Source organism: Molothrus ater, unplaced genomic scaffold, assembly GCF_012460135.2.
Source record: "Molothrus ater isolate BHLD 08-10-18 breed brown headed cowbird unplaced genomic scaffold, BPBGC_Mater_1.1 matUn_MA511, whole genome shotgun sequence".
Classification (NCBI taxonomy): domain Eukaryota; kingdom Metazoa; phylum Chordata; class Aves; order Passeriformes; family Icteridae; genus Molothrus; species Molothrus ater.
This window is the reverse complement of record NW_023416847.1, coordinates 27,906-50,314: the sequence shown is the minus strand read 5'-3', so window position 1 is coordinate 50,314 and position 22,409 is coordinate 27,906. Positions and strand designations below refer to the sequence as shown.

General features: G+C 66.3%; 6 protein-coding genes across 8 annotated transcripts; 3 read left to right on the top strand and 3 right to left on the bottom strand.

The window, feature by feature from the left end:
- The first annotated feature begins 696 nt into the window (after positions 1-696).
- On the top strand, positions 697-5,252 carry LRCH4 (leucine rich repeats and calponin homology domain containing 4). Of its 2 annotated transcripts, XM_036406093.2 has the most exons (16): positions 697-915; positions 1,317-1,461; positions 1,537-1,663; positions 1,737-1,842; positions 1,918-2,054; positions 2,123-2,196; positions 2,283-2,379; positions 2,463-2,520; positions 2,754-2,800; positions 2,889-2,920; positions 3,041-3,118; positions 3,408-3,526; positions 3,939-3,979; positions 4,089-4,184; positions 4,479-4,517; positions 4,671-4,895. In XM_036406093.2, the coding sequence occupies exons 1-16, from the start codon at positions 720-722 to the stop codon at positions 4,779-4,781; spliced, it is 1,503 nt and encodes a 500-aa protein (XP_036261986.1). In that variant the 5' UTR covers positions 697-719; the 3' UTR covers positions 4,782-4,895. The 2 variants fall into 2 exon arrangements, with proteins under 2 accessions (XP_036261986.1, XP_054374472.1); XM_054518497.1 differs by lacking the exon at positions 3,939-3,979 and having other exon boundaries at positions 4,671-5,252.
- Positions 5,253-5,926: 674 nt separating this feature from the next.
- Positions 5,927-8,207, bottom strand: AGFG2 (ArfGAP with FG repeats 2). Of its 2 annotated transcripts, XM_036406097.2 has the most exons (10): positions 7,944-8,204; positions 7,528-7,621; positions 7,330-7,445; positions 7,114-7,246; positions 6,942-7,044; positions 6,732-6,848; positions 6,466-6,537; positions 6,320-6,379; positions 6,176-6,228; positions 5,927-6,099 (listed from the first exon to the last, which is right to left on the bottom strand). In XM_036406097.2, the coding sequence occupies exons 1-10, from the start codon at positions 8,180-8,182 to the stop codon at positions 6,037-6,039; spliced, it is 1,050 nt and encodes a 349-aa protein (XP_036261990.1). In that variant the 5' UTR covers positions 8,183-8,204; the 3' UTR covers positions 5,927-6,036. The 2 variants fall into 2 exon arrangements, with proteins under 2 accessions (XP_036261990.1, XP_036261989.1); XM_036406096.2 differs by lacking the exon at positions 6,942-7,044 and having other exon boundaries at positions 7,944-8,207.
- A 1,106-nt stretch (positions 8,208-9,313) lies between these two features.
- Positions 9,314-13,499, bottom strand: NYAP1 (neuronal tyrosine phosphorylated phosphoinositide-3-kinase adaptor 1). The gene is given in 8 exon segments (XM_036406078.2): positions 9,314-9,961; positions 9,963-10,186; positions 10,423-10,568; positions 10,657-10,791; positions 10,794-11,493; positions 11,730-11,969; positions 12,478-12,659; positions 13,287-13,499. Coding segments are annotated over 7 exon segments (1,797 nt in total). The 5' UTR covers positions 12,650-12,659; positions 13,287-13,499; the 3' UTR covers positions 9,314-9,781.
- A 220-nt stretch (positions 13,500-13,719) lies between these two features.
- Positions 13,720-15,279, top strand: LOC118701465 (sperm acrosome developmental regulator-like). Its single transcript, XM_036406083.2, has 4 exons — positions 13,720-14,164; positions 14,241-14,335; positions 14,554-14,602; positions 14,911-15,279. Exons 1-4 carry the CDS (start codon positions 13,832-13,834, stop codon positions 15,211-15,213), a joined length of 780 nt encoding a protein of 259 aa, XP_036261976.1. The 5' UTR covers positions 13,720-13,831; the 3' UTR covers positions 15,214-15,279.
- Positions 15,280-15,490: 211 nt separating this feature from the next.
- Positions 15,491-16,652, top strand: PPP1R35 (protein phosphatase 1 regulatory subunit 35). The gene is made up of 4 exons (XM_036406082.2): positions 15,491-15,599; positions 15,723-15,951; positions 16,055-16,164; positions 16,280-16,652. Exons 1-4 carry the CDS (start codon positions 15,519-15,521, stop codon positions 16,442-16,444), a joined length of 585 nt encoding a protein of 194 aa, XP_036261975.1. The 5' UTR covers positions 15,491-15,518; the 3' UTR covers positions 16,445-16,652.
- A 234-nt stretch (positions 16,653-16,886) lies between these two features.
- MEPCE (methylphosphate capping enzyme) lies at positions 16,887-21,962 on the bottom strand. The gene is made up of 4 exons (XM_036406077.2): positions 20,793-21,962; positions 18,690-18,908; positions 18,065-18,191; positions 16,887-17,142 (listed from the first exon to the last, which is right to left on the bottom strand). The coding sequence occupies exons 1-4, from the start codon at positions 21,960-21,962 to the stop codon at positions 17,090-17,092; spliced, it is 1,569 nt and encodes a 522-aa protein (XP_036261970.2). The 3' UTR covers positions 16,887-17,089.
- Between the last annotated feature and the right edge of the window lie 447 nt (positions 21,963-22,409).

Here is a 22,409-nt window from a genome sequence, read left to right as displayed (position 1 = left end):
AACGGGGACTCCAAAATGCGGCCCTCATAATGAGACCCTCAAAATGGGACCCTCAAAATGAAATCCTCAAAATGGGGACTTTAAAATGAGACCCTCAAAATGAGACGCCCAAAATGGGACCCCTAAAATGGGGACCCCCCCCCCCAAAAAGGGACACCCCCCCTTTAAAAGGTGCGGCTCCTTTAAGAGGAGCAATGGGCGGGGCTGAAGGAATCGGGGCGTGGCTCCAGACCTTCTCTGCTGTCAATCATTGCCGTAACTCCTGATTGGTGGAGCCGCCATGCCCCGGCCACGAGCAGGGTTTTTATTATCCCGCTTTTGCGTCAAACGCGATTGGTTAGCGCCACGTCAATGTCGGGCGCTGCTCCCGCCTCCTCGGTTTCCATTGGCTGATGTCGCCAAAATTTTCGTAACCGTTGCCTGGCAACGATCCTCACGGGATTGGTGGAGATTGTGCTTTAGCCGTGATTGGCTGCAGTTGGGCAGCATCCCCTCATCACTTGACGACGATTGGTTCAACCTACCTATCAATCAAAGACCAAACTTCCGCATTTCTCCAGGCAGCGCCCCCCACTGCCCCTCTCCGATTCGTCGCCTCGTCCGCGCACCCCTTGCTCTGATTGGCTGTCGCTCTGGCCCCGCCTCCGCGGCGGGGTCCGGAAGCGTCCGGGGCTCAGTCGGGCAGCGACGGCCGCGGCGAGCGGAGCTCCGGGCCCACCATGGCCGCGGGGGCGGTGGGGGCTGTCCCGGCTGAGCCGCTGCCGCTGCCGGGCCGTCTGCCTGGAGGAGCCGGCACGGAGCGCGCCCTGGAAGAAGCAGAGGCGTCCGGCACCCTCAGCTTGGCCGGCCGGCGGCTGCGCGCCTTCCCGGCGGCGGCGGCGCGGCGCTGGGACCTCAGCGATACCACCCAGGCCGGTGAGACCGCGGCCCCGGGGCAGGATCCCCGACCCTTCCCCACAGCCCCGGGTCCCTCGGGGTGTTTCCCAGGGGAAGCTATGGCTGCCCCGCCTCCCTCGGCGCGTCCCGGAGCCCGAGGCCCGCGGGAGCTGCCGGAGGCGCCGGGACGGGACGAGCCGGAGCTCCCGGTCCGGGCGGTCCGGCGGCTTCAGCGTCCCCGAGCTTCAGCCGGGCGGCTCGGGGTCCATCAGCACCGCTGTCCCCGCGGATCTGCGTCCTCTGTCCTTATCCCAGGGCGTCCATTATCCCCATTAGTCCCTTCCTGAGGCTGCCTTGTCCCTGTCGTTCCCTATCCCCGTGAATGCCCCGTCCCTGCGGGCCGCCTCCGCTGTCCCACACGCTGCGCCGGCTCCCTCCAGACCTGTCCCGGAACCGTTTCGGGGAGGTGCCGGAGGCCGCCTGCCGCCTGGTCTCTCTGGAAGGGCTGAGCCTGCACCACAACTGCCTGCGCAGCGTCCCCCCGGCCATCGCCAACCTGCAGGCCCTGGCTCACCTGGACCTCAGGTACGCTCCAGCCCCGCCGGCGTGACCGGGGAGCTCCAGCAGCAGCGCCCTGACCCCGCCGTGTCCCCTCCGCAGCCGCAACCAGCTGAGCTCGCTGCCCGCCTGCCTGTGCCTGCTGCCGCTCCGTGTCCTCAACGCCAGCAACAACCGCCTGGCCCGGCTGCCGCCGAACCTGGGCGCCCTCCGCACGCTGCGGCAGCTGGTGAGCCTGGCCCGGGCCGGAGGGACCCCGCGGGGCCGCGCCGGACCCCGCTGAGCCCCGTCTCGCCCCGCAGGACGTGGGCTGTAACCGGCTGCGGGCGCTGCCGCCGGGGCTGGGGCAGCTGCGGGCGCTGCGGGACCTCAACGTGCGGCGGAACCAGCTGGCAGCGCTGCCCGAGGGTGGGTGAGGGCCCTGGGGGGGGGGGGTCCCTCCGCTTTTTTAGGGTCCCCTCCATCCCGTGTTCCCCCCGGCAGAGCTCTCGGAGCTGCCCCTGGTCCGCCTGGATTTCTCCTGCAACCAGGTGGTGGCGATTCCGCGCTGCTTCCGCCGGCTCCGGCACCTCCAGACCCTCCTGGCGGACAACAACCCGCTCCAGTTCCCCCCTGCCCAGGTGAGGAGGGTCCCGGGGCGTCCCCCCGACCCCCCAAAAGCTCCGGCTGAGCCCTCTGTGCCCCCCAGATCTGCCTGAAGGGCAAAGTCCACGTCTTCAAGTACCTGGAAGCCGAGGCTGCCGCCCATCCTGCTCCAGCATGGTAAAGGGGGGGCTCGGGGAGGGGGCGCTGCGTTGTTTTTGGGGTTTTTGGGGGGTCTCTGAGCGCCGTTTGCCCCCTCCCCACAGCCCCCCGGATGAGTCGTGTCCCCTCCGGCAGCGAGGGGGGCTGGACTCCGGCTTCCACAGCGTGGACAGCGGCAGCAAGCGCTGGTCGGGGAACGAGGTGGGATTTGGGGGCGTTTTGGGGGCGTTTCGGGGGGATTTGGGGTGCCCCCCAACCCTGCACCCCCTTTGGCACCGTTTCAGTGCTCGGATGAGTCCTCGGAGCCATCCCGGCAACACAGAGAGATGCACGGCAGGGCAGGTGAGGGGACGGGGGTCCCCAAAATCCCCCAGGGGTCCCCAAAATCCTCCCCGGGACCCCCTGTCACCCCCATGTCACCCTCTGGGACCCCCTGCCACCCTCTGGGTCCCCCTTGTCACCCCCTGGGGACCCACTTGTCACCCCCTGGGGACCCACTTGTCACCCCCCTGGGGACCCCTGTCACCCCCCTGGGGACCCCTGTCACCCCCTTGTCATCCCCCCTGTCCCCACAGCCTGTGACAGTGACCCGGAGCAGCTGGAAGAGGAGCCCTCGCCCGAGGTGATGTCACCCCCCAAATCTCTGATCCCCCCCAAATTTGGGGTTTGTCCCCCAAATCCTGACCCCCCCCCCCTTTGTCCCCCTTCAGGAGCAGCAGAGTGAGACCCCTGAGGGCAGCAGGTGAGGGGTCTGGGGGGGTCTGGGGCCTCTGGGGGTGTCTGAGGGCTCCAGGAGGGGTCTGGGGGCTCCGGGAGGGCCTGGGGGGGGTGTGTGGGTGTCTGACCCCCCCCATCCCTGCAGGGGGGTCCCCAACTGCCGGCGGCGCCCCAAGAACCTGGAGGTGTGGATGGAGAGAGAGAGAGAGAGGAGCCGGGACAGGTACGGGGAAATAGGGTTTGAGGTTTGGGGTTTGGAATTGGAGTTTGGGACTGGGATTGGGAACTGGGGACTGGGAATTGGGAACTGGGGACTGGGAAATGGGAACTGGGGACTGGGAATTGGGGTCAGGGACTGAGAACTGGGGACTGGGAATTGAGGACTGGGAACTGGGGTTTGGGAATGTGGATTGGGAACTGGGGACTGGGAATTGGGGCGCTGGGCTGGGATCAGGAATGGGGTGGGACAGGGGACAAACTGGGGTGAGGCACTGGCTGCTCTCACCCCCCAGGACCCCCCCCCGGAGACCCCCCCAGGACCCCGACGGAGCCCCCAGCCCCCCAAAACCCAGCGCCTGCTGCAGCCCTTCCTCCTCCTCCTCTTCCTCCTCCCACAGTGCCACCAAGCCAGGTAGGACAGAGCGACTCCCCTCTGTCCCTTCCCCAGCCCCTGACCCCAAAAACTCCCCTGTGACCCCTCCCAGTGCCCCCCAAAACCCCCATGTCCCCTCCCCAGTGCCCCTCAGTCCCCTGTGTCCCCTCCCCAGTCCCTGACCCCCAGATCTCCCCTCTGTCCCTTTCCCAGTGCCCTCAACTCCCCCAGTGCCCCTCAAACTCCCCCCAGTGCCCCCCCAACTGCCCCCAGCCCCTGACCCCCAAATCTGCCCTCCATCCCCTCCCCTGTGACCTCTCCCCAGCCCCTGGCCCCCCAAATCTCCCCAGTGCCCCCAGTCCCTGACCCCCCCAAATGTCCCCTCTATCCCCTCCCCAGTACCCCCCAGTCCCCTCCCCAGTGTCCCCTGACCCCCCAAATGTCCCCACAGCCCCCCCAGACCCCGACCAGCTGATGGCTGAGCTGCGACAGGTAACGCCCCCCACCCCCATCCCCTCCCTGGGTATTTTGGGGGGGTTTGGGGGTCTGTGCCCCCCTGACTCGCTCGGGGGGGTCCTTGCTGTGCCCCCCACTCCCGCAGAGCCTCGAGGCGCTGCTGCAGCTGCGGCTGCCGGACGAGCTGGGGGGGGACCTGGAGCTGCTGGGGCGCGTGGCAGCGCGGCTGAAGCCCTGGGCGGTGAGTGACAGACCTAAAACGGCCCTAAAATACCCCAAAACTCCCCCCAAAACTGACCCAAAACGGCTGCGGCCCTGGGCAGTGAGTGGGACCCAAAACTGCTCTAAAATACCTTAAAACAGCCCCCAAAAGAGCCCCAAAATATCCCCCCGAGCCCCAAAACAACCTCCTGAGCCCAAAAACACCCCCTAAACCCCCAGTTTGCCTCTTGACACCCCCACAATCACCCCCCAACCCCCTTTTTACCCCTGAGCCGCCCCCAAACCCCCCCTGACTCCCTTTTCCCCTTCCCAGAGCCCCCCCAGCCCCCGCCGGACGCCGCCGCCCTCCGAGGTACTGATCTGGGGGGGGGGGTCTCGTTATGGGAGGGGGGTCCTGTTCTGGGGGGGGGGGGTCCCCATTCTGGGAGGAGGGTGGGATTGATTTGGGGGAGGGGGGGTCCCGCACCCTCCCAGGGCTGACGTGGGGTTGCCCCCCCCTCCTCAGGTGAAGCCCCCCCACCCCCGGCGCCCTCCCCCCGGGCTGCTCTTCGCCCTCTTCTACGGCCTCCTCATGGCGCTGCTCGTGGCCGCCCACCGCGCGCTCTTTGGCTGCTGAGGGACCCCCCCAAAAACTGGGGAACCCCCCCAGAACCTTGGGGGAGCCCCCCGGACCTGGGGGAACCCCCAGACCCCCGGGGAGGGTCCCAATCTTTGCACCTTTTCTTGTCCCCTTCACCCCTTTTGTCTTGTGCCTTAACGCTGGGGAAACTGAGGCAGGTAAGGGGGAGGGGCTGAACCCCTTGTGCCCCCCTGGGGGTGTGAACTTAATTATTCATATTATAATTAATTAATTATGAGTTATTATTATGAGTTTTATTATTATAATGAGTTATTATTATTATTATCATGAGTTGTCGCTATTATAATAATGAGGTATTATAATGAGTTGTTATACAGGACTGTGAGCAAAATAAGTTAATTATTACAGTTAATTGTAACTTAATTATGGTGGAAGAACACTAAAATACGGATGACCAATTTTATTGTAATTAATTATTATTATTAAAATTATTATATTTAACTATTATAGGGCTGTCACTCTAATTATTATAATAATTTAGTTTCTGGGTGCGGATACCCCCCTCAAAATCACACTTGGTACATCCCTGTCCCTTTGTGACACCGATCACCAGCTGGGACCAAACCCCGGGGCGGGGGGGGGGGGGGGGGTTCAGTCCTTTCCCTCTCCTGCTGCCATCGCTCAGCTTTTTGTCCGTTTTCGCGCTTTCTGTGCCCAAAAGGGAACGTCCCACTCTCAGCTGTGCTGTGCCGCCCCGTGTGTCCCCCCCTTGTCCCCCCAAAGCTCAGCCGCTAATTCCGCCCTTCCCCAGCAGGTGCGGGAGGACCCGAGCCGGGCCCGGGCCCCGCGGGGGCGGCTGGGGGCGTCCGTCCCGCCCCGGTGCCTCCGTTAATTCCCGTCCCCCGCTCTCGGTGCCTCGTTAATTCCCGTTCCCACCCCTCCGGTGCCCCCGGTAATTTCCCTCGGCGCCATCTTTGTTGAGGGCAGGCCGCCATGGACATGCCGTCGGGGGTGAGGTCCCGGCCGCCATCTTGGCTAAGGGCGCGTAGGGGGCTATGGGGGCACCATCTTTAATGAGGACAAAACCGTGAGGGGAGGCCTCACCCATGGTCGCCATCTTTACCGAGGGCACAGCCGTGAGGGGAGCTTTCGGCGGGGCAGCACGAGGAACGGAACGGAGCGGTTTTTACCGAATATATATTAGATATTACGATAAATCTCTCGGAACAAAAATAAAACCTGGTCCCGGCGGAGGTGCGGCGCGCTGCGGGGCCCCCCGGAGCAGCTGCGGTCATAGGAAGGGGTTGGTGGCCCGATGCCGGATCCCGAACGGCGCCGCCGGAGACGGGACAGTCTGGGCGGGGGCACAGAGGGGGAGTCAGCGGCAGGGAAAGGGGGCCCGGACCCCGCCTCAACCCCCCGGTGCTCACCACGAAGGGGTTGGTGGAAGCTTTGGCAACGCTGAACCAAGAGAAAGGCAAACCTGAGGGGGGAAATGGGGAGGGGTCAGTGAGGGGGTGTGCAGTTTATAAATATATAAAATTTAAAAATATTTAACCCTGCCTGGCTCTTACCATCGGCCTGGAAGGGGCTGGGGAAGCCCCCAGGAACAGGGGGTGAATTGAAAGCAGCACCTGAGAGAGGGGACACAGGATTGGGACCCCCAGACCCCACCCTGGTCCAGAATTGGGGGGTCGGGGGGGGTCAGGGGGTCACTCACTGGGCCCGTTGATCTCGAAGGGGTTCGTGGAGGGTCTGGGCGCCATGGGGGCAGTGAAGGGGTTGGTGTAGCCTGGAGGGAGTGGGCACAGGCATCACCATGGAGTGTTGGTGGGACCCCAAGCCCCCTCCCCAGCTCCCCACAGGGATGGGGAAACCCCAGCTCCCCCCCTTGCCCATCAATCCCAGGTGTCCAAAAGACTTGGGGGTGCTCCAAACCCCTCCCTGGTCCCTCTCCAAGAGCCCCGGTGGGTCTCGGCGGGGTACCTGTGGTGCTGGGGGGGATGTAGAAGGGGGGCACAGCCCCCCCAAACGTGGGTGCTCCAAGGGCTCCAGGGCTGGTTCCAAAGGCATCGAAACTGGGGAAAGCAGACTGGGCTGGGGCTGGGGACAAAGATGGGGTCACCCTGGGTTCACCAAGCCCCCTGGAGACCCCTGTGCCCCCCCCTCCCAAGCCCCCCAGACTCCCGAGCTCACCAGGGAAGGCAGCGAAGGCAGGGGCAGGGGCTGGGCTGGCGAAGGGGTCCCCCCCGATGTCAGCCAGGAGGTCGGTGCTGGCCTTTCGGGCAGCTGGGCGAGGCTGGGGGGGGCACCACAGGGTCAGGGGGGGCTGTACCCCCGGGGCACGCCCGAAAGGGCCCAGTCCCACCTGTGGCAGCATCCCTGTATCCCCGTGGAGGAGCTGGGGGGGCCCGGGCTCTGCTGATGTGCTCTGGGGGGGCTTCACTTGTTCTTTCACTTGTTCTTTCACTTGTTCTTTCACTTGTTCTGGTGGCACGTACCTGCCGTGGGAGGGGAACACATCATCTGAGGGTTCCCCATCCTGTGCTGCCCCCCATAAAAATTCCCCCAGCCCTTCTCCTACCATCGCTTCTTCTCGTATTTCTCCTGCAGGAACTCCTTAACCTTCTGGGGGTCGCGGGAGTCGGGGAGAAGCGACGTCCGGGGGTCGAAGGTGCCCAGCCAGACCCTCCTGCAGGCCTGGGGGGTCGGGGAGGGTCCGTGGGGAGGCAGGCAGGGTGGAATGGACCGGGCAGAGCCCCCCCAGCCGCTGCCACATTACCTCATTGCCGTGCGCCTGCAGGAACAGCACCTCGGCCTCGCTGAACGTCGTCATGGAGATGGACTTGACGCGGTGCGGGGGGTTCAGTCCCCGCCTGGGGGGGGATTCGGGCGGTCAGCGCCCCCCCTGCGCCCATAAACACCCAAAACTGAGCTCTTTCTCCCCAAAAAGGTGTGCGCCCCCCCTGCGCCCGTAAACACCCAAAACTGAGCTCTTTCTCCCCAAAAAGAGGTGCCCGATAAGCGCAGCGTGTGAAGCCACGTGCCGCGGCCACGCTCCCTCCCGCCGAGCCCCGCCCCCAAAGGGAGCAGCCAATCAATGACACCTTGACCCGGTGAGGCCCCGCCCACCGCCCTCAGGTGTAAATTAGCCCCACCCACGCCCCGCCCTCACGCCCCCGGCCCCTCCCCGCTCACAGCGCCCCCGAGCAGCCGGTGCACACGAGGCTGCCCACGCTGATGTCCACGTAGGTGACGCCGCGCTGGCCGCATTCGAAGCAGAGCCGGTTGGCGGGATCCGCGCTCACCAGCTCCCGAACCCGCCGGCACCAAACCTCGGCCTCCGCGTCCCGGCCCGCGCTGCCCCTGCGGGCCCCGGGGCCTCCGCCGGGCCCCGCTCCCGGCCCTGTGCCGGTGCCGCCGCTGCCCGCCGCCATCTTCCCGCTGCCGCGGGCCCCGCCCCCTCCGCCACAGCGCCTCCGCTGATTGGCGGCGCGCAGCGCCCCCTGGCGTCTCGCACGCCGCCGCTTCCCGCCCTTTTCCTCCCCTCAGCACCGCCCCTTCTCCCGCCCTTAGGGGATTCACCGCCCCTCGGCGGGAAACGCCTCGTTTTGGGTGAATTTCACGGAAAAAGGGCATTTTCCACCATCAAAACCAGCAGTTTCCACCACCGGCGCGTCCCGGCTGCTCCCGCGGTGAGGAACGGGGCTCTGGGCACTCCCAACTCTTCCCGCCCTTTTTGTCCCCTCAGAGCCGTCCCATTCCCGCCCCCCCCCCCGCCCCCCCCGCCCCTCACGAAAAATAAAGTTCCTCTTTTGAGTAGTTTTCCCCCAAAATCTCTGTTATTGTTCCTCTCCCAAACACGAGACGGTCTGGAGAGTCTCAGGGCCATTTCCCCATAAAATCACTATTATCCACACTCTCCCTTCCTCCTTTCAGTTGTTTCCCTACAAACTCTCTATTACTCCTCTTCCTTTTAGCTTATTTCCCCACAAATTCACTACTTTTACCTAATTTCGGGTAATTTTTTCCCAAATTCCCCTGAGCACGTTGTGAGGGGCTGCAGGGGGGGTTCCCAGTCCCATTTTTTGGGGGTTCCCAGTCGCATTTTTGAGGCGCTCACAGTTAGTTGCATTTTTGGGACGATCCTAGTCCCATTTTTGGGGGTGTCTCAGTGCCACTTTGGGGGTGTCCATTTCCCCTTTTTGGACCGCTCCCCCCCACAATCTCACTTCCAGCTGCATCTCTCTTTAATAGTGCACAGAACCACGTTACAAAACCCCCCCGTCCCCACGACCCCCCCCCCAAACTGGGGCCCCCCCCGGACCCCGCGGGGACGAAGGCAATTCTGGTAACGGGGGGCAAAGGGGGGGGAGGGAGATGAGGCACAGAGGGCCTGGGGGGGGGTCCCAGGAAAGGGTCCTTTGGTGGCCCCCCCCCAAATTCCCAGAGGAGATCCCCCCTCCCCTATCACACACACCCCCCTCCCAATATTGGGCCCACCCCCCTCTCCAGCACCCCCCACCCTCCCCAGGCCGCACTGCGGACCCCCTGCCCGGCCCCCCCTGCTCGATGCACCCCCATAAATAACCCCCCATAAATACATTGCAAAGCAGTTACAGCACCCTCCCCTTTTTGGGGTGAACCCCCCCTTTGCAGGGACCCCCTCGGCTCGCGGGGGGGGGGCTGCCCCCCGATTTTGGGGCTCGACACCCCCCCTGCTATGGGGGGGGGCTTTAATCTTTGCCCCACATTTTGGGTTTTTTTTTCCCCCCTCTTTTTAGGGTCCCTCCTTTGGGGGGGGTCTGCATCCTCCCCCCGTTGTGTTCGGAGTGTCCCCCCCCATTATTTCCGAGGGGGCTCCACATCCCATAAATACCCCCCAATTCTCCCCTAACCCGGCCCAGCCGTGTCGCCCCCCCTCCCCACTTTAGGACCCCCCCCCCCCATATTTATCCTCAGGACCCCCCCCCCCCCCATGAGTGATTTTGGGGAGGGGGGCCCGGCTTTGGGGTGCTCCAGGCACCCCGGGGGGGTCAGATGGCGGTGTCCCAGAGCACGGCGTGGGGCCGGCGGGCCGGGGGCGTCCCGGGGGGCGGCGGGGGCGGCGGGGGGCGGCCCTCGGTGCTGGCAGCGACCCCCGGCCCTTTCCAGGCGGGGGGGGCGGGCAGGGGGGGCAGGCTGTCCTGCTTGCACAGCCCCCCCCCCCCGCCCCCCCCGCGCCTTGATCTCGGTGCACACGCAGCGCTTGCGGTCGATCACCTCCTGCAGCTGCCCGTCCCGGGGCCGGGGGGCGGCGGGGAACGAGCCCGCCCCGGGCCCGGGGACGCCCCCGGAAAGGGGCCGCGATGGGGGGGGGGCCCGCGGGAACGGGGAGGCTCCGGCCTGGCGGACCCCCGAGGTGGAGGCGGAGCGGCCCAGGCGGGGACCCCCGGGGAGCTCTGCGGGGAGGGGAGGGGGCGTCAGGGGGACACACCGGGGTCACCCCCCATGTCAACCCCCCCGGTGTCACCCTCGGTGTCCCCACCTGCCCCTCGGTGCCCCCCCACCCTCCCCAGGTGTGTCCCCCCCGTTCCTCAGTGCCCCCCATCTCTCCAGGTGTTTCCCCACCTGTCCCGCAGTGCCGCCCCGCAGGTCTGTTCCCCCCGCAACCCACCCACGTCTGTCCCGCACGTACCCGAGGCTCTCCCGCAGGCGGGGAAGGTCTGACAGGGCAGGGGGGGTCCGGGCCGCCCCCGGGGCCCCTCCGCCCTCACGGGGATTCCCGAGGGGGGCAGGGCCGACCCCGCCCCGCCCCGCTCCTCCCGGGGGGCTCTGGCGCCTCTGCCAAAGGAGGGGGGAGGGGGGGGGTCAGTGCAGCCCACGGGGCGTGGCCCCGCAGCAAGCCCCGCCCACCCAGGCTGTCACTCACTCTCGGTCTCCTTCCCGCGCCGGGCGGAGGCTCCGCCCCCGCGGCGAACGGGCGGCTCCTCCTCGCGGGCGAGGGCGGGGCCTGCCGAGGCCACGCCCCCGCGCAGGCTCTCGTAGGCGGGCGGGCGTTTCCCCGGGGGCGGGGCTTCAGCGGAGGGAGGGAGGGGCAGGGGGCCGAGCCCCGCCCCCCCGCGCTCGCGCCCCGCCCCTCCCGGCGCGTGGTGCGGGGGGAGTGGCGTAGAGTGGCTGCGCGCGCGGGCGGGGGGCGGGGCGTCGCGGCGCGAGGGGAGGGGCAGGCGCGAGGCGCCCTCGGGGGGCGGGGCCAGCGGGGGTGGGCGGGGCGGCAGCAGATTAGGGAAAGGAGGCGGGATGGGGGCGGGACCGGAGAAAGGGGCGTGGCCGATGAAAGGGGCGCGGCCGGCATGAGGGGCGTGTCCGGAGAACGGGGCGTGTCCCGCGTAAGGGGCGTGGCCGGAGTGCAGCGCGGGGCCGCCGAAAGGGGCGTGGGCGGCGTGGGGGGCGTGTCCGTGGAAGGGGGCGTGTCCCGCGAAAGGGGCCTGTCCCGGGGCCGGCCCCTCCCCCGCGGGCAGAGGGCAGCTCATCTCCTCGTAAATGGCCTCGGGCTCCTCGGCGGGCGGGGGGGCCGCGCCCCCAGGGCCGCCCCCCCTGCGGGGGTCGCCCCCCGCGCCCCCCCGGGCGTCCCCCACCATCTCGATGTACACGGGCTCCTCCTGCTCGCCCTGCTCGGCAGGGGCCGCCCCCGCCGACAGCCGGGTCTGGGGGCTGCGCGAGGGCTTCAGGGGGGGCGTCTGCCGCACGCAGCCCCCCCGGGGGGCGCCTGGCAAAGGGAACGGGGTCAGAGGCTGGCAACGCCTCCGTGCCCTCCTCCCCAAATTCCTTGTGTCCCCTCCCTGCCATCCAAATCTCCCCAGGACTCCCTCATACCCCCCCAAATTCCCCTCCCTGCCACCCAAACATCACCAGGACCCCCTCCCTGCCCCTCCCAACCACCCTGAGCCTCCTCATTTGCCCCCTCGTTTGCCCCCAGCCCCAATTCCTGGGGGTGCCACTCACCCCCTCTCTTGGCGGGCGGTGCCTCCAGGCCTCGCCCCTCGTGGGGCCCGGTGCGGGGTCCCGGGGGGCGCAGGGGGGGCCCTCCCGGGTCGGGGAGCCCCACGGCGTGGCAGGACAGCGAGCGGGGGGCCATGCCGGGGGCGCAGGGCCGGGGGCCGCGCTCCTGCGGCGCCGGCAGCGTCAGGAACCCCACGCGCAGGGGGCGCCGCAGGGACCCCCCCCTCCCGCGCCTTAGGGACCCTGTGGAGAGGGCGAGAGGGACATGGTGGGGGTCAGGGACACCCTAGAATTGCTGGGGATGCCCCGACTCCACCCCCCAGAGACTGTCTGGGAATTCGCTGCTGTTGTTGGAGGGAATTGGGGTCACCCGTATTTGGGGGTGCAAGAGTGCAGGGGGGCACTGGGGGTCCTGGAAGGGGAAGGGGGCTCTGGTTCCACCAGGGTGATTTGGGGCTTTTTGGGGATTTCTGAGGGGCTCAGTGACCTCCCAGGGTGGTCCTGAGGGATCCCACTGTCCCCTCAGGGTGGTCCGAGGCTTCCATTGTCCCCCCGAGGGTGGTGCCAGGGTGGTTCTGGGGGTCCCAGTATCCCCCAAGAGTGATACAGGCTGGTCCTTGGCTACTAGGGTCCCCTGAGGTTGGTCCAGGGTGGACCCAGGGCTACGGGCTTCCCCCCAGGGCAGCCTTAGGGTGTCCCCATGTCCCCCCCATGTCTACCTCCACCATGTCCCTCCCGACGCCCCCCGCACGTCCCCCCGTTGTCCCTGACCCCTTTCTCGGCTCCTCCTCGCGGGGGCGCCACTCGTTGCGGCCCTTGCGCTGCAGGAGGCTCATGGCGGCCGCGGGGGGGCGCTCCTCGCCCAGGCGCAGCAGGGCGGCGGCGGCGGCGGCGGCGAGCTCCGACCGCGGGGGGGCGCTCATGGCTGGGGGGCTGGGGGCGGGGCTTCAGAGCGGGCCCCGCCCCCCGGGCTCGGCACCGGGACGCCCCCCTCCCCCATGCCCGGGGTACCGGCACCCCCGAAGCCCGAGACCCCCTTGGAGCTCAGCCCCCAAAGCCCCCCTCCCCAAACCCCCCAGGACCCCTCCCCAAACCCCTCAGTGCCCCCACGACCCCCTCCCGAAACCCCCCGACTCCCCAGTACCCCTCCCCAAACCACCCAGCCGCCTCAGGCCCCCCAGAACCCCCTCCCCAAATCCCCCAAACCCCCAGCCGCCTCAGTCTTCCCAGGACCCCCTCCCCAAATCCCCCAGACCCCCCAGGACCCGTCCCCACCCAGGGCCCAGGTACCTTTGCCCTCCCCTCCCCCCTATGGGACCCCCGCTCGCCGGACCCCCAACCCCACCCCGACCCCTCGGCGGTGACACCGGGGTACCCCAAACCTCCCGAACGCCTGCGGACCCCCGGCCCCTCCGCTGACACCGGCGCTGGGGACTCTCCAGCCCCCCCCTCCCTCAAATCACCCCAAACCCAGGGATCCCCCTCCCTCCCCGCCCCACCCGGCCCCCGGGTTCCTCTGTACCCCCCTCCCGGTGCTTCCCCGCCCCCCTCCCCCGTTACCTGTCGCTCTCTCGGGGGTCCCACGGTTGGGGGGGGGGGAATCCTTCGCCGCACCCCCCCCCCCACCGCCGCCAGCACGGCCGCGCCCGGGGGGCGCCGGGGGCTCACGGGGGGCGTTGGCCCATGGCGGGGGGTCTAGCGGCCTGCGGGGGAGGGGCAGCGGGTGGTCACCGGGCGCGGGAGGGGCTCCGGGCCCACCCCCACCCCTCCCCTCCGCCCTCACCGGCCGCTCCCGCCTCCCGCTCGCGCCGCTCCATTGGCGCTGACGCAGCGTCCGGGACGCGCCGCCGCCGTGAGGGCGCCCCCTGGCGGCGGGAGGACCCACGGCGCAACGGGAGATCACGTGGTTAGAGCGCCTGTCCTGATATGGGCGTGGCTTCCCGTGAATGAGGCGTGGCTTGGGGCGGGGCGCGCCCTAAAGCACCGCCTTAAAGCGCAACATCACTTCCGGTTCCCACTTCCGGGTGCTGCCGCCGCCGCCGCCGGTAACGGCTCCGGGCCGGCCCCGCCATGTTCCTCCTCCTCCTCCCGCCGCCGCCGCCCCCATGAGCCGCAAGAAGAGCGGCTTCGCCATCACCAGCGTCCGCGGCGGCAGCGGGAGCGCGGCCGGCGATGCCACCGGCGCCGCCGCCGCTTCTCCGCCTTCCTCGTCCGGCAGCCCCAGCGGGTCCCGGTTCCGCCTCGTCCGCCTGCTGTCGCCGGGGGAGGTGCTGCGGCGGGGGCGGTGGCTGTGTCGCGATTTCTACGAGCGAGACGTGTCCCCGCGGGGCGGCGGCGTTGGCGGCGGGAGGGTCCCGGTGTCGCTGGACGCCCCCCGGGCCGTGCCCGCCCCCCACCAGCCCCGGTCCCTGGGGGCCTTCGCGCAGCTCGTGCAGCAGGTGAGGTGGGCGGGGTCTCATGAGGGGCGGGGCTACGGTAACCACGCCCCCAACTCCCACCTTTGTTTGTTTACAGGCGCTGCCCCCTAAACCCCCCTCGCCACGCCCAGGGGGCGGGGCCGAGCTCAGCGCGCGCCTGGGATTGGCTGGCGAGGAGAGCGAGGACGAGGGGTAAGGGCGGCACTTCCGTCTTCGCAACTTCCGGTTAAGGCGGGGCGAGAGGGGGCGGGGCTTGGCAGGTGCGAGGGAGGGGCGCGAGTTCCCCTCCCCCATCCCCAAAAAAAAGGGGAAGGAAAAAAAGTGGGGGGGAGGGGGAGGGAGCTGTTCCTTTCCCCCACCCACGGTGTCCATCTGTCTGTCCGTCCATCTGATCCTGGCCTCGTCCCCAGCACTGGCAGCGGCGTCACCGCCATCGACAACAAAATCGAGAGGGCCATGGTGAGACTGTGAGGGGGGGGGAAATGGCGGAGAGGCTCCTGGAAGGGAAAAGTCGGAGGGTTTCGGGTCCTGGAAGGGATGAGATGTGGGGTTTGAGGTCCTGGAAGGGAGGATTTGGTGGACTCAGGATCCTGGAATGGGGTTGTCATGAGGTTTCTGGTCCTGCAAGGGAGAAGTCAGGGAGCTGGGGTTCGTGGAAGGGAGATATATGAGGAGGCTGAGGGTCCTGGAAGGGGGGCAACAGGGTACTTGGGGTCCTGGAAGGGAGGAACTGGGGGGCTTTGGGGGTTCCTGACAGTGCCCTCCAGGACCTGGTGAAGTCGCACCTGCTGCTGGCCGTGCGGGAGGAGGTGGAGGCGCTGCGGGAGCAGATCCGGGAGCTGAGCGAGCGGCGGGCAGGCGCTGGAGAGAGAGAACCGCCTGCTCCGGGCGCTGGCCACGCCGCAGCAGCTGGCCCGCCTGCCCCCGGGGCCGCCCCCGGGGCCACCCTGAGCCGGGGGGATCCCAGGAAGGGATCCCGGAGGAACCCCGGGGGTTTTTGGGGCACCCGGGGAGGGGGCGGCACTCGCTGCTCTGCTGCTGCTTCACTGCGAGGAAGGGACAGAGCATAGCGAGCTCTGCCGTGCTTCCTGCGCGATTCGGGGCCTTTTTTTAATAAACTCGCGATTTTTACAGCACGGGGGATGCGCAGTGGTCATTTTGCGGTAAAATGGAGTGAACTGGGGGCAGCGGCCGAGGCGGGACTCGAACCCGCGGCGTCGGGGAGACGGGAAGATGCGGGCGCCATCTTGGGGAGGGCGTGGCCTCGTGGGCGCCGCCATCTTGGGGAGGTCAGGGAGGCGCCGCCATCTTGGCACGGTCACCGTTAACAGGGGGGCGTAGCCGGCGGCGGAAAGAGGGCGTGGCTTCCGCCGCCATGAGGCCGCGCTCGCTCCCGCCGCCGCCGCCGCCCGGGGGAATCCTGAGGCGGGGGGGGCGCGGGGGGGGACACCGGCAGGTGGGGGAGGGGGGAACGGGACCCTCCGGGACATCGGGGTGGGTGCGGGCGGGACCGGGACACCCCAAACCGGGAGGGGGGCAGGGCTCAGGGACCCCATTTCTCCCCTCCCGCCATTCCCAGGTGCGGTTCGCGCCCATCCCGGATGAGGAGGAGGATGATGATGAGGATGAAGAGGATGAAGAGGATGAAGCAGCCGGGGAGCCGATCCTGGCCACGCCCACCCCGCACAGCACCCGCGGGGGTCCCGGTGGGATCCCCCCGGTTCCGTTCGACGCCCCCCGAGCGGCGGCCGCGCTCCTGGGCAGCTCCTGGGCGGCGCGCTCGGCGCTGGGCGGGGCGGCGGCCGCCGGTAACCGCGGGACCGGGGGGTGAAGAGGGGGCTCCGGTATGAGGGGGGGGTCCATCTCGCCCACCCCGCTCCCGGTTTAACCGCAATCCCCCCCCGGTTCCAGCCATGAACGTGCCGCCCGCCCAGCGCCTGTTCCGCGGGCTCGTCAGCCTGGCCGTGCCCCCCCCGGTACCGGGGCCGCGCCGGGGGGTCCCGCCCGCGCCCCCGCCGCAGGTGAGGCCCCCCCAAATCCATCCCCGATGCCCCCCCGGTACCGGCGGGACCCCACGGTCTCCTTTCCCCCACCCCCGGTACCGGCGGGTCCCCACCGTGTCCTGTGCCCCCCCAGGGTCCCGGGCCGTGCCTGGCCGTGCTGGCAAAGGGGGCGGCGAACACCGGGGGGGGGCCGTGGCTGCCCCCTCCAGCGCCCCCCGAGCCCTCCCGGGCCCACCCGCGCCCCCCCGGAGCCGCCTTCGCCATGTACCGGAAACGGCTGCAGTGGGGAGGGGGCTAATGGGGAGAGACCCCCCCAAAACCCCCCTGTATCCCCCCACAAAACCCCATTTCCCCCCCCAATTCCCTTTTCTATCCCGAAACCCTTTTCCCCCTCCAAACCCCATGTATTCCACCCCAAATCCCCGTTTTTTATCCCCAAATGCTCCTTTCCCCCACCCCAAATCCCCCTTTTTTCACCCCCAAAAAATAAATTTGTTATTTCTGAAGGCTTCTGTGACCCTTGTGACCCCCCTCAAGTCCCGATTTTCCCTCCAATCCCTTTTCCCCCTCCCCAAATCTCCTCTTTCACCCCAAATCCCCCTTTTTCCCCCAAAAAAATGAATTTGTTATTTTTGACGGCCTCTGTGACCCCCCCAATCCCCTTTTCCCCTCCCAAAATAATAAACCCGTACAAGTTCCCCGTGGCCCCGCCCCCCAAAAAACGACTCCGCCCCCTCCGCTGACCAATCACCTCCTTTATTCGGGGCCCCGCCCCCCGCTCGGAGCAAACCACGGCAAACGCCCGGGGGGGGGAGGGGGGAGGGAACACCCCAAAATCCGGGGGGAGGGGGGCGCGCGCAGCCCCTCCCCCCCGTTTGGCAGCCGGGGGGGGAGGGGAGCAGCCCCCCCGCCCCTCCCCCACCCCGGGGGGCTCGGGGGGGGCTCAGGGGGCATCACCTCGGCCCTTGTGGAAGAGATAAATCGGCCGCTGGAAACCTGGGGGGGAAAAAAAAAGAGAGAAAATTGGGGAGGGGGCACAAAATTCACAGCCCCCTCCTCACACTGGTACCCCCAAAATAATGTTAAAATACTGACAAAAATTATCTGGTTTCAAAAAAAAAAAAAATTCCCCCCAAAAAAACAGGAAAAAAAATCTCTAAATCTACCTTAAAAACTCATAAAAGAGTTCCAAAAATATCTTACTTTTAAAAAAACCCTAAAAATCCCCAAAATACTATTAACAAATCCCTAAATGTACTCTAAATAATCATAAAAAAGCTCTAAAAATGCCCTTTAAAAAAAACCCTAAGATCTCCAAAGAACATCCTCCACATACCCTCAACAGTCCTAAAAAATCCCTAAAAATTTTTAAATAGTCCTAAAAAATCCCCAATTCCGAAAAAAAAACCATGAAAAATTTTAATACTTAATAATTCTTAAATAATACTTAAACTATCTTAATAATACTTAATATACCCTTAATAACATTGTGCTATATATAATATATATACATTATATATATACTATTTACATACATCTATATATCATGTATATTATAATATATATTATATATAGCATAATATGTAATACATATACACACCCTTAATAATAACATGCTCTTAATATTACCTAATATACCTTTACCAATATTTAATAAGCCTTAAAATACCCTTAAAAAAACCCTTTAAAATCCCTGAAAACACCCTAAAAGCGTCCTAAAAAATTCCAAAAATTAAGAAAATCCTTATAAACCCCTAAAATTCAGAAAATCTCATTAAAAAAACCCCCTAAAATTCAGAAAATCCCTAAAAAACTCATTTAAAATCCCCCTAAAATGCTGTTTAAGGCTGTTTTGAGGCGCGGTGTCCCCCCGGGCAGGGGATTTTGGGGGGATTTGGGGCATTTTTGGGTGGCTCACCTTTGGAGCTGTGCTGGGGGGTCCCCAGCAGCTCGCAGCGCTCGAACCCCACCTCGGGCGAGGTCAGGTACGCCGGGAACTGCTCGGGACGCAGCCGGATGCGCTGGTAGTTCCGGTACGTCGTCTCCTGGGGGGGAAAAGGGTCAGGAAAACCCAAAAACCAGAGATTCGGCCCCAAAAACAGAGATATCCCACCCAAAATTAGAGATATCCCACACAAATATAACCCAGATCGTCTCCTGGGGGGGAAAAGGGTCAGGAAAACCCAAAAACCAGAGATTCGGCCCCAAAAACAGAGATATCCCGCACAAAATAGAGATATCCCTACATCGTCTCCTGGGGGGCAAAAAGGGGTCAGAAACCCCCCAAAAACAGAGATTCACCCCCAATCCTGCCCCCCAAAAGGCACAGATTCCCCCCAGACCCCTTTAGAGACCTCAATGACTCCCCCAGACCCATTTATAACCCCCAAAGATCCCCCCAAACCCCTTTATGAGCCCTCTGGTGCCCCTCAAACTGCCCCCCAGACCCCTCAGTGACCCCCCAGACCCCTCCCAGACCCCCCCAAACCCCTCAGTGATCCCCCCAAACCCCCCCAGACCCCCCCAGACGCCCCCAGACTCACGGTGAGCCCCTTGCGCTTGCGGTAGGACTCCCAGGGCTGCGGCTCCAGCAGCAGGAGCCCCCCGGGCCGCAGGTGCCTGAACGCCCTCCTGAAGAGCCTCTTGAGCCCCTCGTCGCCCCAGTTGAGCTGCACCCACTTGGTCAGCGACAGCAGCAGCACCACGTCGAACTCGGGGCGCTGCGCCCCCACCGCCTCCTCCCGCTCGGGCACGTAGTTACCCTGGGGGGGGACAACGGCAGGGCGTGGGGCTCGGACCCCAAACGGTTTTGGGGGTGTCTGATGGGGCGGGGGGCACGGGCTGAGCCCCTCCGAAGGGCTTTGGGGGGCTGGGGATGGGACCTGAGCCTCCCTGAGGGGTTTTGGGGGTGTCTGACGGGGCGGGGAGCACGGGCTGAGCCCCTCTGAAAGGTTTTGGGATGCAAGGAGGGCCTGGGAGGCCCACAGTGAGCCCCACTGAAGGATTTGGGGTACCATGGAGGGGTTTTGGGAGGCAGGGGGCACACACTGAGCTCCACTGAAGGTTTTGGGGTACCCATGGAGGGGTTTTGGGGGGCAGGGGGCACACACTGAGCCCCACTGAAGCTTCTGGGGTACCCATGGAGGGGTTTTGGGGGGTGGGGAGCACACACTGAGCCCCACTGAAGGTTTTGGGGTACCCATAGAAGGATTTTGGGGGGCAGGGGGCACACACTGAGCCCCACTGAAGGTTTTGGGGTACCCATAGAAGGATTTTGGGGGGCAGGGGGCACACACTGAGCCCCACTGAAGGTTTTGGGGTACCCATAGAAGGATTTTGGGGGGCAGGGGGCACACACTGAGCCCCACTGAAGGTTTTGGGGTACCCATGGAGGGGTTTTGGGGGGCAGGGGGCAGGGGGCACACACTGAAGGTTTTGGGGTACCCATAGAAGGATTTTGGGGGGCAGGGGGCACACACTGAGCTCCACCGAAGGTTTTGGGGTACCCATGGAGGGGTTTTGGGGGGCAGGGGGCACACACTGAGCTCCACTGAAGGTTTTGGGGTACCCAAGGAAGGATTTTGGGGGGCGTGGGGCACACACTGAGCTCCACTGAAGGTTTTGGGGTACCCATGGAGGAGTTTTGGGGGGCAGGGGGCACACACTGAGACCCCCTCAGGGCTCCTGGGTGCCCCACGCCGAGGCCCGGAGCTGCCCCACGGAGACCCCAGGATGGAACCAGGGGGTCCCACGCCACTCCCCCCTCCTGGGGACCCCTGCAGAGCCCCCCCCAGATCCCCCCGTGCCGCTCGTCCCCCCACACACCCACCCCTGTCACCTGTCTAGGCCTGCCCGGACCCCCAAAACCACCTAAAATCCACTTAAAACTGCTCTCAACCTATTCGGCCCTGTTACACCCACCGAGATCACCCTAAAACCCAACAAAAACACCCTAAAACTCAACATAACCTCCCTAAAACCTCCAGATCTTTTGCCGCCCCCTTAAACCCACCAAGACCCCCCCTAAATTACCCCTCACGTCCCTGACTCTCTAATTCCTTCCAAAACCCACCCCAACCCCCATCCCCTCTTGTCACCCCTTAGACCCACCAAGACCCCCCTAAAAATTCCCTCACATCCCTTTCAGACCCACCAAGACCCTTTGAAACCCAGCCAAAACCCTCCTAAAGCCTTTGCCAACCCTCCAGACCTACTCGTCACCCCATTAACCCCACTGAGACCCCCATAAACCATCCCTTACATCCCTTTCTGACTCTCTAAATCCCCCCTAAAATCCACCCCAGATCCCCTTCTACCCCCGTTCCTCTCCTCTCACCCCCTTAAACCCAGCAAGACTCCCCTAAAATATCCTTCCCATCCACCAAGACTCCCTAAAGCCCAACCAAAACCCTCGTAAAACTCACCAGACCTATTGTCACCCCCTCAAACCCACCAAGACTCCCCTAAAACATCCCTCACATCCCTTTCAGACCGCCTAAATCCTCCCTAAAACCCACCCCAGATATCCCCAAGCCTAAAACCCACCCCCATCCCCTCCTGCCACCCCTTCAAACCCCCCAAAACCCGCCCAAAACTCGGCCCAACACCCCGAGAACCCCCCCAAACCCCCCGCCCCGCTCTCTCACCGTGACGAACACCACGTTGTGCGGGAAATCGGCGGCCCCGGGCCCGTCGGGCGGCAGCTGCGGGGCGGCGATGGGGCCCCGGCTGGCCAAGAGCGCGGCGGGGAATCCCTTCCTGGGCGCCCCCGCGGCCTCGCCGTCCGCCCCCAGCCCCTCGGACAGGTAGTGGCGGATGTTCTGGCGCGCCGAGCGGATCAGCCGCCCGTCAATGTCCAGCCCCACCACCCTGGCGGGCGCCCAGCGCTTGGCGATGCTCAGCGTCAGGTGCCCCACGTTGCAGCCCACGTCCAGCACCTCCTTGCCCGCGAACCACTCGGGCCGCAGCGCCCGCAGCCGCGCGTCCTCCACGTCGGGGTTGCGGTACCCGTAGTATTTGCAGTAATTCCCGTACTGGAACTTGCGCACCTGGTGCCGCGGGCGCTGCGCCGCCTTACCGGGGGGTTTCGGCTTCTCGGTGGTGCTGGGAGGAGGAGGAGGAGGGCGAGGCCCCTCGGATTTGCTGCAAGTCCGTCGGCGCTTGCGGTGCCGGCCGGGGGCGGGCAGGGCGGCGGGGCACGGCGGGGCGGTGGCGGCGGCGGAGGGTTCGGCGGGCCGGGCGGGCTCCTCACCGGCGGTCCCGGCGGTCGCGGCGGTGCTGGCGGTACCGCCCCGCTGCTGCCCGCGGTGCCGGTGCCGGCGGCGGGCGCTCTTGGCGGGCGAGGCCAGGCGCAGCCCCTCACCGGGCGCGTTCAGGCTCAGCGGGTCCGTGATGTCCCGCGGCACCAGGATCTCCACGGGGTCGCGGCCGCGCTGCGGGAGCGGCGAAGACTGCGGGGTTCGGGCGTTCAGAGCCCGGCTGACCTCCTCGTCCAGCAGGCTGTTAAGGTTGAGCGGGTCGAAGATGTTCCCGCCGAGCAGGAACTCTGAGGGCAGCACCGGGCCGCACTCCGAGGCCGCGCGGCGCCGCCGCTTCCACGCCGGCTGCTTCGCCCCGCAGCTGCTGCGCCGCTTCCCGCCGCCACCGCCCGCGGCGCGGAGGCCATTGCGGGGCCGCGGCGGCTCGGGAGGCTCGGTCGGGGCCGCGGCGGCGGCGGGAGGAGGCGGCGGCGGCGGCGGCACCAGGAAGGCCTCAGGCGCCGCCGCCATGGCGGCCCGGCCCGCGCCTGCGCGCTGCGCCGCGCCGCCCCCGCGCATGCGCCGGCGGAGGGGGTAGCGGGGGGAGCCGCACGCGCGGGGCCTCCGCGCCCGCCGCCTCCCGCCCGCGATGGCAGCGCCGCGGCGGCCCGCCGGGGCTTATATAGGAGAAGGGCGGGGCTCAGCGCGGGAACGCCCACTGAAAGGGGAGGGGCGGCGGGGTTCGCCCAATAGGAGCGGCTGCGGGGCGCGCGGCGGCCAATCGCGAGAGTCGGCGCGCGGGGAGAGAGAGGGGGCCTCAGGAGCGGGGGGTGGCCGCGGGGAGTGCCTGCGCGGAGAGCGCGGGAGAACGCCGGACGGGGGGAAGGGCAGGAGGCACCGGGAGGATTTCGCTAAAGGCCTGAGGGACGGGCGAAGCGCGGGGAGGGGAACGGCGGGCGGCCGGAAGGCGGAACAGGCGGAGTAAGGCCGCCCTGCGCGGGGTCCTCACCGCGCGCGCGGAGGCTG

Excerpts from the sequence above, each read along its gene's own strand:
- LRCH4 (XM_054518497.1), top strand. The coding sequence starts at position 720 with ATGGCCGCGGGGGCGGTGGGGGCTGTCCCGGCTGAGCCGCTGCCGCTG. Across the intron at positions 1,664-1,736 it reads TCCGCACGCTGCGGCAGCTG|GACGTGGGCTGTAACCGGCT; the intron begins GTGAGCCTGGCC and ends CTCGCCCCGCAG. Across the intron at positions 2,055-2,122 it reads TCCAGTTCCCCCCTGCCCAG|ATCTGCCTGAAGGGCAAAGT; the intron begins GTGAGGAGGGTC and ends TGTGCCCCCCAG.
- AGFG2 (XM_036406097.2), bottom strand. The coding sequence starts at position 8,182 with ATGGCGGCGGGCAGCGGCGGCACCGGCACAGGGCCGGGAGCGGGGCCC. Across the intron at positions 7,247-7,329 it reads AAATACGAGAAGAAGCGATG|GTACGTGCCACCAGAACAAG; the intron begins GTAGGAGAAGGG and ends CTCCCACGGCAG. Across the intron at positions 6,100-6,175 it reads CTTCCACCAACCCCTTCGTG|ACTGTCCCGTCTCCGGCGGC; the intron begins GTGAGCACCGGG and ends GCCCCCGCCCAG.
- LOC118701465 (XM_036406083.2), top strand. The coding sequence starts at position 13,832 with ATGAGCCGCAAGAAGAGCGGCTTCGCCATCACCAGCGTCCGCGGCGGC. Across the intron at positions 14,336-14,553 it reads GAGGAGAGCGAGGACGAGGG|CACTGGCAGCGGCGTCACCG; the intron begins GTAAGGGCGGCA and ends CCTCGTCCCCAG. Across the intron at positions 14,603-14,910 it reads ACAAAATCGAGAGGGCCATG|GACCTGGTGAAGTCGCACCT; the intron begins GTGAGACTGTGA and ends AGTGCCCTCCAG.
- PPP1R35 (XM_036406082.2), top strand. The coding sequence starts at position 15,519 with ATGAGGCCGCGCTCGCTCCCGCCGCCGCCGCCGCCCGGGGGAATCCTG. Across the intron at positions 15,952-16,054 it reads GGGCGGGGCGGCGGCCGCCG|CCATGAACGTGCCGCCCGCC; the intron begins GTAACCGCGGGA and ends CCCCGGTTCCAG. Across the intron at positions 16,165-16,279 it reads CGCCCGCGCCCCCGCCGCAG|GGTCCCGGGCCGTGCCTGGC; the intron begins GTGAGGCCCCCC and ends GTGCCCCCCCAG.
- MEPCE (XM_036406077.2), bottom strand. The coding sequence starts at position 21,962 with ATGCGCGGGGGCGGCGCGGCGCAGCGCGCAGGCGCGGGCCGGGCCGCC. Across the intron at positions 18,909-20,792 it reads ACAACGTGGTGTTCGTCACG|GGTAACTACGTGCCCGAGCG; the intron begins GTGAGAGAGCGG and ends GTCCCCCCCCAG. Across the intron at positions 18,192-18,689 it reads GCAAGCGCAAGGGGCTCACC|GAGACGACGTACCGGAACTA; the intron begins GTGAGTCTGGGG and ends TTTCCCCCCCAG.